At 50.2% G+C, this 12,245-nt stretch overlaps 1 protein-coding gene across 2 annotated transcripts in view; it reads left to right on the top strand.

The window, feature by feature from the left end:
- CTIF (cap binding complex dependent translation initiation factor) overlaps positions 1-12,245 on the top strand; it is a 281,396-nt gene that overhangs the window by 87,857 nt on the left and 181,294 nt on the right. For both annotated transcript variants that reach the window (XM_044243025.1, XM_044243023.1), the window contains exon 3: positions 242-313. In XM_044243025.1, coding sequence (XP_044098960.1) covers positions 242-313 — 72 coding nt within the window. The remainder of the gene's footprint in view (positions 1-241; positions 314-12,245) is intronic.

Here is a 12,245-nt window from a genome sequence, read left to right as displayed (position 1 = left end):
TTAGGTTAAGGGAAGGAACTTTGCCTTCCCCAAGCATACACCAGAGGGGTCACCTCAAGGTGGAACTTGGAGATGCCAAAGTGAACCTGCTGGTAGGGAAGGATTTGTCTTTGAAAATGACCAAGTAGGATTTTATCCCGGCTCTCTTGCAGAAGGGCAGGGCTGTCCCAGGAAGGCCCCTGTAGGGTGAGGACGAGCCTACATGTCCAGCCATCACTGACCACTCCTTTCTCTCCTGCAGTGGACAACAGACTGCAGTGAGCAGCTGGACAGCAGCTGTTCCTTCTCCCGAGGCCGAGCTCCCCCGCAGCAGGTAGGGAATCAGCTTTGTGCGCCTTCTGGGGGTGGTCACGTGTGTTGTCTGTTGGCGTTCCTGGGATGGCTTTGTGATGGCTCTCCTGGGCTGGGAGATGTGGAGAGAGCAGGAAATAAGAGAGGGGAGTGTGTGGTCCGCTCTCTGGAAGGTTCTCCCTGAACACCCAGCCCACAGTGAAGCATGCCCTCCTTAAAACACATAGATTCTTGAGGTTTTTGGCTTGGTGGGTTGTTTTTTTGTTTTGTTTTGTTTTGTTTTATTTTTGGTCATTTGACGATTTTTGCATCAATACCTGCAAACAGCTGCATGTCCGTTGAGAGGGGAGTGGATAAATGAAGTGTTGAATTGTATGCAGTCGTAGCCTGAATGAACTTGGAGGTTCACATATCAGCATTGGTGATAGATCTCGCAAATAGTGGGATTCCTAAGGTTCGGGTGCTGGTGGGGCATTTGAGATCACTTCTGGTCCAGGTGAACAGAGGACCTAGAAGGGCAGAACGTGGGGATGAGCTGTCAGTGCCCCCTGCCCCCAGCCATCCAGCTTCCTGTTCCCTGCTGGAGCCCCCTACTTCTCTCCCTGCTGCTTCCCTGTGAGATCCCAAGGGGGCACCCACACAGGTATGGGGTTTGTGGCCGGTAGGAAAGAGACAGCTGCTCTGGTAACCCTCAGGCACCCTATATTCCCTGGTTGTCCATCTGTTTTTGCTGATACCTTATTCCTGGAAGACCATGGGATTGGAGGCGGAAAGGAAGCACAAGCCCAGGTTTGTGCTGTACCTGTCCAGAGAGACATGGGCTCCTGCACTCACTTGTTCGAAATTTCAGAGCAGCTGCGTTCACACATTGCCCTGAGCCTACTTGCTTGTGTCTGACTTCAGTTCCATGGCACCAATTAAATAAACTCCTCTCTCTTCTGTCCTAAGCGAAGATGGTCAGTGTCCTCAGTTCTAGATCTTTCTTAGACTGCAGGGCTTTGTCCACCGTGGTGTGGGGGGGGGATGGCTGCCCTCTCACACTACAGGTTGTTTGTGTGTGTTTCGTTGTTTCTTGGGCAGGAGGCCGGACAAGAACCTGGGTTGGGGTGGTGGGGAGGGGAGGAGGCAAGAGACCCAGGTTCTCCTATTTGCTCTGCCACAAACTGGGTAGAAATTCTTCTCATCCTCAGCTTCCTCCTATAAAAATCAGGGAACTCAGTGACCTCTGGGGGCCTGTCTAGCTTCTCCATGCCACTTTGTAACTGAAGTCCATGGAGATGTCATGACCTCACCCAGCTGGGGCTTGAACCCAGGTCTCTCACCTGCCCCTCCCCCCATTTGGCCATTTACTTTGCTTTACTGTAATAGGTATCCTTCTGTGGAGGACTGTTGTCCCTGCCACTAGACTGCCAGTACTTGGTCAGGAACCCTGTGTTATCCTCCCTGAATCCCTCTAGCCATGGCCTGAGGCCTGGCACATCAGAGCACTGCCTGCCATTTACCCTGGGATTTCCTACCTGAAGACTTCCGTAACTCTTCAGGGGCAAAGGTGATCTTGGGTCTGGGGACTCAAGAACCAGAGGGCTCCAGGGAAGGGTTAAATTCTTGGATGGGGACATAAATGGCTGATAAATGAGAGACCAAAATACTAGCTCTCTGTTATTTGGTTAGTAGGTGTCTGGCTCTGAAATCTTCCAGAATCTTCCTTTTTTTTCCCCCCCCCCTCCCTTTAATCACCTTCTCTGGGCCCCCTCTTCCCACCCATTCCCCCCAGTCTCATTCACCTGTCACTCCAAACAGGATTCCAGGGGGCAGAGAACGACTTGTGCTCCCACTTCCCCTTCACCTGCCTCCCTCACCCCATGGCATCCTTCCATGGCCAGCTTCACGCCCCTGGAGGATGGTGGGTGGGGAGTCGGCCAGACCTTAGGCTGATGGAGCAAGACTGGGGGATCTGTGGGAGGGGGCACCCTAGTACCACGAGCACCCCAATCCCACCTCCAGAAAGCAGTTGAACAGTTGGCTTGGGTACGTGGAGTTAGACAAAATGAATGCAAGTGACTTTAAAGAAGAAATCATAAAAGGCTCATATTTGATCCTTTCCTGGTAGGCAGAACTGAGACATAGGCTCATTATGAAGAAGAGTCCCAGAAGGGTGGAAATAGGGTCTGGTTAAAATAAACTTGCCTTGGGGTACCCAGGTGGCTCAGTTGGTTGAGCGTCCAACTCTTGATTTTGGATCAGCTCGTGATCTCAGGTCATGGAATCAAGCCCCGCGTCAGGCTCTGCACTGAGCACGGAACCTACTTGGGATCACTCCCTCTCCCTCTGCCCCTTCCTCCTTACTTGCTCTCTCTCTCTCTCAAAAAAAAAAAAAAAAAAACTGAAATTAAAATTTTAAATACACATATAAACCTGACTCTCTTCCCTGATAAGCCCAGAGGATGAAGCCTTTTTGGAGGGGGCTCCTGGGGCACAAATTCATGCTGAATCAAATTCTTCCACGTACATTTGACTGTCCCCTCAGCCAGCCGGTCGACTTGAGATGAGCACCAGGGCTGCTTCTCTATCCCTGACCACTCCTGCCCTAGGGCTTTGCACACAGTAGTCACTCAGTTAAGACTCCCGAGACGGCACTGAGTTAGCCCAGGCCCAGTCCATACAGTTGGTCCCTGGTGGGCCCTGTTCCTCTGGCCACCAACTTTGCTGAGCTTTTTGAGGTCATTGGGATGGCAGAACAACTCTGCCACCCCCACATTCACCCACAGGGGAGAATTTCAGAGGGAACTTAAGGTAGATTGAAACTGGTGTGGTTGGCTGAGCTGGCACTCCCCCTTAGCCACTTGGGCCCCGGAGAGTGGGAGCCACTGGAGGATGCTGAGGTTCTATACTCTGCCCCGGAAGCACTGTGTGGCAGGTCACCGACCCTGCCCTGAAGGAATAGCCCAGATACAGGCTCCATTTGGGGGGTAGCCATGCACTGGATTATTTATTTTGTTATTTCAACTAATGTGAGGAGAAGGGGAAGGGGAAAACCTTTGCCTTCTCTGAGCCCTACAAAGTGGGGATAACCTAGGGCAGGCTGAGTCCCATGAGACGGGAAGAAGGGGCGCAGAGGACATTGGGCTCTCTAACCGTCCACAACTGGGATTCGGCCGTATTAGGGATTATTTGATGTCCTGGTGGCCTCTTTCCAAAAGAGCTCATCTAGCACCTTGTCCCTTAGGAAGCTGTAGTCGTTTCTAGCTTTTCACGGTAGTGGGGGAATCATTGTGGAGATGATTTAGAGGAGATAGCTGATAGGAGAGAGTGCAACCTGGTGCATTTAGAAAACGTCTCTGGGTGCCAGCATGGGATTTAGTATTCAGGGAAGAAAGCCAAAGGTATATGAAAGGTTGTATGAGGTCAGGAGCTAGCCGCTCTTCTCTGTCTGCACAGAAGTGCCAAGGGAGGAAAATTAATGTGCACAACAGCAGCAATAGAGCCCAAGGACTGATTAGTCCTTGAGAAGGACTTCCTGTCTGAAGAACTTGTTGGCCCGCAGTGCTGGCTGTTGAGCAAGGCGATGGAATCGTCACCAGAACCCTAATGGGCACACCTCCTTATGGGGCAGTTTCCTGCGGAGCCCAGGAAAGGTGGGGTTGTGTTAGAAGTGATGTCTTTGAGTCCTGACCGATGGTCTGGGATCCCACATTCCCTGAAATGATGAGAGAGGAGGGCACTCCCCTGTGCCATCCTGATGTCCGCTAGCAAACGAAGCCTCAGGAAGGAGTGAGAAGATTCTTGTGTCAAGGGTCCAGAGAATCAGATGTTGACCCAGGTGTGGCACATGTTTCAGCGCCTTTACTGCAAAATGATAGACTCCTCTGAACCTCTTTGGAAATCTCTTTCATTGTTTTCTGGGTCTCTAGAAAAGACCAGTGGGATCCAGATAGCTGCTAAAAGTAGCAGCAAGTTTGGATTTTCCTGATTTCTCCACTGTTCCCTTACCCTCCCTGACACCTTTGCTAACGGGCAGCTAGGTTCATTCTAGGTGCTGACATTGACTCTGACCCAAGGGACGGCATGTGGTAGGCAGAAGTGAGCCTCAAATACATGCTCACCTCTGACCCAGGAAAAGGTAAAAGGGTAAAAGGGTAAATAGAAAGGGTAAAAGGAGTTTTCTGCCAGTCCTCTTGTTGCCCTCTAGTAATCATAGTATTTGGTTATGAGCCGGTTTATCTCATCAGTACAAATAATATCTTAGTAGAAGTACCTGAATTTTTACTCAGCCTCTGTGGATACTCAAGAAATCTCACGTTCACGGCACTTCTCTCTATTTAGTCAGTATTTATGGAGTATGAGCTTGCCAGACACAGAGGAACTGGCCTTTGGCCTCATTACCTGTCTGTGGAGTAGAGGCTACTTAACATGGAAGAGGCTAAAGGCACCCAGTTAAGTCCCAAAGACACCTCCTGACCACAGACACTGTGGTCATTCCGGAGAGTGTCCCTACTGATCTCTGTGGGTAGAGAGATGCCTTGCAGGACATGGGGCCTTATCTGTGCCCTCAGGAATGGTTAGGATGCTTGATCAGATGGAAGGGAAGAGAGAAGAAATGGTAGTCACAAGGCTTGAAGTTGGATGCTATATGGGGGTGTGAGGGCATCAGGAGGGTGTACACCAGAGTGGGTGGTGCGTGTTGGGTGTTACAGGAGTGGTGGGAATGAGGGCAGTAGACACGGAGGTGTCTGTGTGCTCAGCTGAGATGCTGGAACTGCTGTGAAGCCCCGCCCCTGCACCTTGTAGATCTTCTCTTGTCTCTGCTGTCCCACCCAGGTAAAGTCCATCCCCTCGTATCAGTCAGGATAGCCCAGGTCATGCTGCAGCAACAAACAGCCTTGAATCTCGGTAACTTTATTGTTTTTTTAAGATTTTATTTATTTATTTGACAGAGAGAGAGAGGGAGAGGGAGAGAGAGGGAACATAAGCAAGGGGAGGGGAAAGGGGAGAAGCAGGCTTCCCACCGAGCAGAGAGCCTGATGCGGGGCTCGATCCCAAGACCCTGGGATCATGACCTGAGCCGAAGGCAGATGCTTACCCACTGAGCCCCCCAGGTGCCCCGAAACTTGGTAACTTCAAACAACCCATCCAGGACCCAGCTTGATGGGGCAGTTGTCATTCTCACCAGTCCCTAGGATAGAGGGAAAAGGACCACTGGAGGATCTTGCATTGGCAAGTCAGTACTGCAACCCAGATATAATACACAGCACTTCCTCTCTTAGCCTGTGGCCCAGAACTGCCCACACGAGCCCACCCAACCATAAGGGGTAAGCACCCTACAAGGTATAATCCTACTATGTGCCTGGCATTCTGGAAGCCAGAACTATCTGGTGACTGGCTAGAATGACCATCACATGTGCCACCTCTGGTAGCAGCTCACCAGGAGCTGGGGCTGACCTCTTCCTCCCACATCAGACCCAGAGCTAAGCAGATCTCTACCCTAAAATACTGTGGGCTCTCAGGATGACCAGAGGGTCAGAGGCTACCTGATCCAACCCCCAACCCTACAGTGTAGGATCCCCCTCATGTGGCTGTTGAGCTGTGGGACATTTCCAGTAATGGGGAGTTCACGCCTTCAAAAGGCATCTCAGAATGTTGTTGGGCAGCTCCATGGCTGTTTGCTCTCCCATGGCAGTCCAGTATGAAGAGTCTGTGTTTTAAGCTAAATATCCTCATTCCTGCACTTGTTTCCCTTAGTCATGGTTATGTTGGTTCGTTCCTCTATTTATCTGTTTTTTCACACCTCGATTGAATCAGCGCGTCATCACAGAGGGCAGCTTGCTGGGAAATGGGATGGCAAAGGTGATGGGCACTGTCTCTGTTTACACAAAGGTTAGAAGACAAACACTTTCACTGCAGTGCTAAGATGTCTGGGACATGACCTGATGGTTCATGGGTCCTGTCCTATCCTGGGTTATCCTCCTGGGAGCACTGCAGCTACGGACTATGATTCCACCCACGCTTCCCTGAACCAAACACAGTCCTGCTGGCATGATCTGATTCTGCAGACTCTGGTGTTCCTAGCATGTAAGCCTCTGTTTTCCAGAAGATACCACCTATCCCTGTCCTCCAGGTGCCTTCTGACTCCAGCTCACTTGAAGGAACCAGGCTACCCCATTTGTAACAGTATCAATGGTTGACTTGTAGGGAAACAGTCAGCAGCCATCCACTGAGCCTCCGCTGTCAGTTTCATGAGCCACGTGGCCTGGTCTCTATCCTCAGAGAACCTGGAGTCTGCTTAGAGAAGTAAGACTTTCTCTAGTGGGAAAGCAACAGTCCAGAGCAGCATGAGATTACAGGCAGGAGAGGGGCTGGTGCCTGTGGGGGACCTTACAGAGGGCAGAGGAGGTCAGATGCACAGCAAGAGGAAGGAGGCACCATGCTGCCATGGTAACAGCACTGGACATGAGAGCAAGGAGACATGAGTTCTAACCCCCTTCCCTCTGACTGGCTATTCAATCATCGGTGAGACACATTGTCTTCCAGTAACCTGTTTCCCTCTGAAAAAGGAGATGATCTAGACATAAGGCCATCAAAATATTTTGTTAAAAATACAGACCTAGGGGCGCCTGGGTGGCTCAGTGGGTTAAGCCGCTGCCTTCGTCTCAGGTCATGATCTCAGGGTCCTGGGATCCAGTCCCGCATCGGGCTCTCTGTTCAGCAGGGAGCCTGCTTCCCTCTTTCTCTCTCTCTGCCTGCCTGTCCGTCTACTGTGATCTCTCTCTGTCAAATAAATAAATAAAAATCTTTAAAAAAAATACAGACCTAAATTTCTACTTTGGGGAAGATGGAATAGATGTTCTTTTTTATATTCCTTCTGCTAAGGAAAACTAAAATCCTGATCATTCTATATAAAACAGACATAAGATTCTGAAAGGTAGAGATAAGAAGGCAGACCAGCTAGGGTTTGGGGGACCCGAGCAAGGACAGAGTCATAATTTTCCTGGGTTTCCTTTTTACCTCTAACATCCCAGACTTGGGGCCAAAGAAGGAGGTAACCAGAATATGGCAGGGGACACAGATTTTTAAAGTCCCAATAAAAGTCTGATCTCTGTAAGCAAAGGTCCAGGCAAAGGGCAACCTATCAAGATAGAAAAGTTTTAGACAATGATTGCTCTACTCCAGCGAAGTAGCACAGAACAAAGTGTGGGTCCACCCTCACCCACACCAGCAAACCCCACTGAGAGTCTAGCCTGCCTCTCTCAGAGAGTTGTATAAGCCCTCCCACCCCTACTGGGGTGGTGTCAGAGAAGCCCAGGCAGGAAGCTGAGCCCTTCATCCCTGCCAGCTCATAAGAAGGGCCCCTGGCCACCCCATGGTATTATTGGAGACCATGTGGGAGCCTGGACTTGCGTCCCCACTCAGCAGTACTGAGGCACCCCTTCTCTCCCTCTTAGGAAAGTCTAACAGGAAGATGAGACTTCCACTATTGCCAAGTGGTAGTGAGACCACCCTTATGGCAGGGTACACAGGGGACTCTGTGGAGTCCTGGAACTCTCGCCTCCATGGAGCAGTAACAAGTGCACCCCAATACTGAGGCTGTGCCCCCCACCTTTCCCTGCCACAGTGTTATCACAAATAACCATGTAACACAGAAGACTTAATATGATTCAGTGTCTCATAACATAACATGGAAGTGCCCTCATTGCAATAAAGAATCATATGTCTTACTAAGAACCAGAAATACTTCAAACTAAATGGAAAAAAAGACAATCACTAGATGTCAACACTGAGATGAGAATTTGAACTTTATCAACATTGAAAACTTTGCTCTGGAAAAACCCCTGTTTAGAGGTTGAAGAGACAAATTACAGAGAGGGAGAAAATTTTGTAAAACATGTATCTGGCAAAAGGACTAGTATCCAGAATATATAAAGAATTCCCCAGACTCAGCATGTGAAACAGCGCAGTTAGAAAATGGACAAAAGATATAAAGAGACATTTTTTCCCTGTAGAAAGAGGATGTACAGATGGCAAATAAGCCTGCAAAAAAAAAAGATGTGCCACATCATTAGCTATAAGGGAAATGCAAATTAAAGCCACAGTGAGAGATTTCACACCTATCAAAATAGCTAATAAAAAAAATAGTGACAACACCGAGTACTGGTGAAGATACAGAGCCACTGGATCACTCATACTTAGCTGGTAGGAGTGTAAAGTGCTGCTGACATTCTGGAAAACAATTTGGCAGTTTCTTAAAAGACTAAACCTGCAAATACCATCTGATCCAGCAGTTTCACTCCCGGGTGTTTATCCCAGAGAAATGAAAACTTATGTTCACACACAAACCTGTACTCAAATGTTTATAGCAGCTTTATTCATAAAGCCCCAAACTGGAAACCACCCAGCTGTCCTTCAACAGGTGAACAGTTGGAACAAGCTGTGGTGATCAACAGTAAAAAGAATCAGCTAGTGACACATGCAGAAACCTGTGTGAATCCCCAGGGAATTGTGCCAAGTAAAAAAAAGCCAATCCCCCAAAGTTACGTACTCTGATTTCGTATATATAGCATTCCTGAAATGACAAGAGGATAGGAATGGGGACTAGGTGAGCAGTTCAAGGATTAGAGAAGGGAGGGGCAGAATGAAGTGGGTTGGGGACAAAAGGGCATCAGGTAGGAACCTTGTGCTGATGGAAATGTTCTGCATCTTGACCGTATCAACATCAGTATCCTGACTTTACTCTTGAGCAATACTTTTACCAGTGTCCCCATGAGGGAAACTGAGTAAAGTGTACAGGGGATCTCTGTGTTATTTCTTAGAGCAGGATGTGAATCTACAATTCTCTAAGATAAAAGTAAACTTTTTTAAAGAACAGAACATTTTGTTTCATCAGAATCTTTCAGCAAGATCCCATAAAGAAAAGAAAAGGGACAAAACTGCTTGATGAGGTAGAGGAAAGAGTAGCCCATCTGCTGTCTCTCCCATTCTATCTACCTCATTGCTCTGGGAACACCTCTGTAGAAGCCCCGGGTCACCTCTTGGACCCAATGAACTCTCAGTTCCTTTCCTCCCTGGACTTCTGTGGTTCTGAGTCTGGGGCTGATGGGTAGGGAATATCCCTGGGGCTTGGGGAGCTTCAAGAAGGCCTAGTGGAGAGCCTTGGAGGTTGGGATCCTTTCCCTGCAGAGGGGCATGGGACAGTGTGGACGACTGAGGACACCGGAATGGCCCCCCATTATTTCAGCAGATGCTGAATAGGAAGCCAGACAGAAGGGCCCTGTCATGGGGCCCAGGCCAGGACAAGTTCAAGTAACGTGGCCCTTTAAATCCAAAAGCACAAAGTTAGTTAGCCAAAGAGAGTGGGGAGAATGGGTCGGATTCAGAGAAGTATACTTGGTCACAGGCTTCAGTCATTATCACCTACATCTCCCTTTGGGTTTTAAACTCAAAGACAGTGGGGTCTAGTAAAGAGGGAAGGGACAGAATGAATGTATAGATGAGAAAGTTCCAGAATGAAAGGAATGCCCTTTCTTGCTCCTGAACTCAGTTCTGGTGCCACCAGGAGGCCCTCTATGCTGGTCTTTGTTCTGCCATTCCCCTGCCTCAAAGATCCTTCTATTGTAGGGGCATTAAAATATTGGGGGAGGGGGGTCTATCATCGTCTTTCCCACCAGCATGTGGGATGCTGTCCTTGGTGCTGATCACATGCATGCTTAAACACGCGTGCGCGCGCGCACACACACACACACACACACACGGAATTACTAGGATAGGACTGTTTGTCAAATTCTGGTTTAATTGGAGCCTCAGGGGAGTTTGAGACCTGACCTATAGGAAGGCCCTGCTTAGGTCCGGGAGATGCCTTTAGGGGTCTTTGGTGCCAGTGTCTCATATGGTGCACTTACTCTCCCCATCCCAAATGGGGAGTCCCTGGCCCCATTCAAAGTCTTATGGTGCAGAGGGGGCAGCACAGGTCCAAGGAGCCGAGTGACTTTTCTGAGCCCTCCAGGATGCAGCTTGCAGACCTGGATTCCTGCTTTCCCCACTTTTAGTCCAAACCATGTTGCTACTCACCCAGAGTTTTCCTGGAGTTCTTAGAGGCCCTCTGGTCTCACCCCCAAAGCCAGCAGCAGAGGTGGCAGGCATCTTGTCATGTGCTGCTTGACCACATGCCATCTTCTATTGTTCTTTTTGTTTCCATGACTCCTGGTTGGGTGGTGAGACCTTTGAGGGCAGGGATGATAGCCTCAGGACTAGGACTGTGCTAGTCCACTTCTGTGGGTGCTAGATCAGGGCTAAGGCAGGGGAGTTGGGGCAGGGTCCTTGGAGAGGAAGGAGAGAAGTTACATCTGTTGTCTACAAGGATGACCCTCCCCATCAGCTACTCCAGGAACCTGTGTCCCTGAAGTAAGGGGACCCATGTGAGGGTCAGGCTTGCTGTTGGCCCTCATGATGCACAGAATCTGTGGAAGAACATTCTACACTGAGAAGGGAGATGGACTGGGATAGTGAGCCCTCTGAGGGTGTCCAGCACTGGGCTGTGCATACACAGCTACTTCCCTACTAGACTGTAGCTGTGGGAGGCCAGGACCAAAGGCTGGCCACCCCTGCCTCTGTGTCCCCTGGCAGAGCAGACAAATAACAGGGATACTGGGGAAGTCCAGACCAGCTTCCTCTACCTGGAGCTTCACCTGTGACCCTCCTGGGAATGCGGGCAGTCCTGCTGCTGGCGGATATCTGATTCAGTCAAGTTCTGCTTAGTCACTAAACCCTCACAGCCAGAAATTGTCGACACCTACACACACACACACACACACACACACACACACACGCACAAGCAAAAACCACTCCATGGTTGTGTACTAATACAGCAAAGAGGAGGGTTTATTTTCCCACTGCTCCTGACTTAGCACGTTTTTCTAGCGTACAGTGATTCACTCCCACCAAGTTTCATTCACTCAGACACAGAGCCCCGTGCCCCCCACCATCTTTACACAGCCTGGCTCACACCCCCAGATTCCCTCTTCACTTCACTGCCGGCAGTTTACTCCCTCCGCCCGCACTGCCTTCCCAGTCGTGGGCAGAGATGGACTCAGAGAACCCAACTGTCTGTGGGGGATGGATACCTTACTGCCTTACAGCCATCTGCCGTGGGGTCACAGTTTATTCGGGTCATGGAACTGCACGGTGCCACGGAACTGCACGGTGCCACGGAACTGCAAGAGCATAAACTCCAATCCTGCTGTCTACATTCCCCTCCTGGGAACTAGCTCTCTGAACACAGGCAGGTTCTCTGAGCCTCCGTGTTCTCATCCGTGAAATGGGGCTTCCTAAGGTTGTAACCAGGTTGAAATGCTCAGAGGATAGCCAGTGTTCGGTCGGTGCCGCCTCAGTGCCTTTGCTGTTGTCATCATCCAGTGTCCAGGCTCCCCGCCTGGACGGGCAACAGCCCACAACAGCCCTGCCCGAGCTGGGGGGAGCCGTGCACACCTGCGGGCCCCTCAGAGGTGGCTCCAGCCTCCCTGCCCACGGGAAAGCTGTTTCCTTTTCTTTTCCACAGGGTTTAAAGTGCTCATTATCTCTTTGTGCTCTGTTCTGAGGGCAGCACAGTTCACCCCGGCATGAGGCCCCCTAATCGCCAGGGAAAGGGACTGTTGTGAAGGATTCGGCAGCACTTAAGTGCTAAAAACCATCCACTGAAAAGGGTGGTTGCTTCTGATTAGGCTTCTCAGAACCTCAGCCTTGCAGCGACCTGGGGGGTGGGGGGCAGGGGCTGGCCGAACCCCTGGGCTGGGCGGGGATGGGGCCCAGAGAAAAGCTGCGGCCACGGGAATGGCAAACTGGGAGATGTTCTTGAGGAAGCCTGTGCGGTTTTCTGGGGGCGGGGGGCTCTCAGTGCCTGGACACCTGGATTCTTGCTCAAAAGTATTGAATGGATGAAGCTGGGCCCCACAGCTAGGATCAGGGGG

This window comes from Neovison vison, chromosome 3 (assembly GCF_020171115.1).
Source record: "Neovison vison isolate M4711 chromosome 3, ASM_NN_V1, whole genome shotgun sequence".
Lineage (NCBI taxonomy): Eukaryota > Metazoa > Chordata > Mammalia > Carnivora > Mustelidae > Neogale > Neogale vison.
The sequence above is the reverse complement of the archived record's forward strand: the minus strand, read 5'-3'. Positions and strand labels throughout refer to the sequence as shown.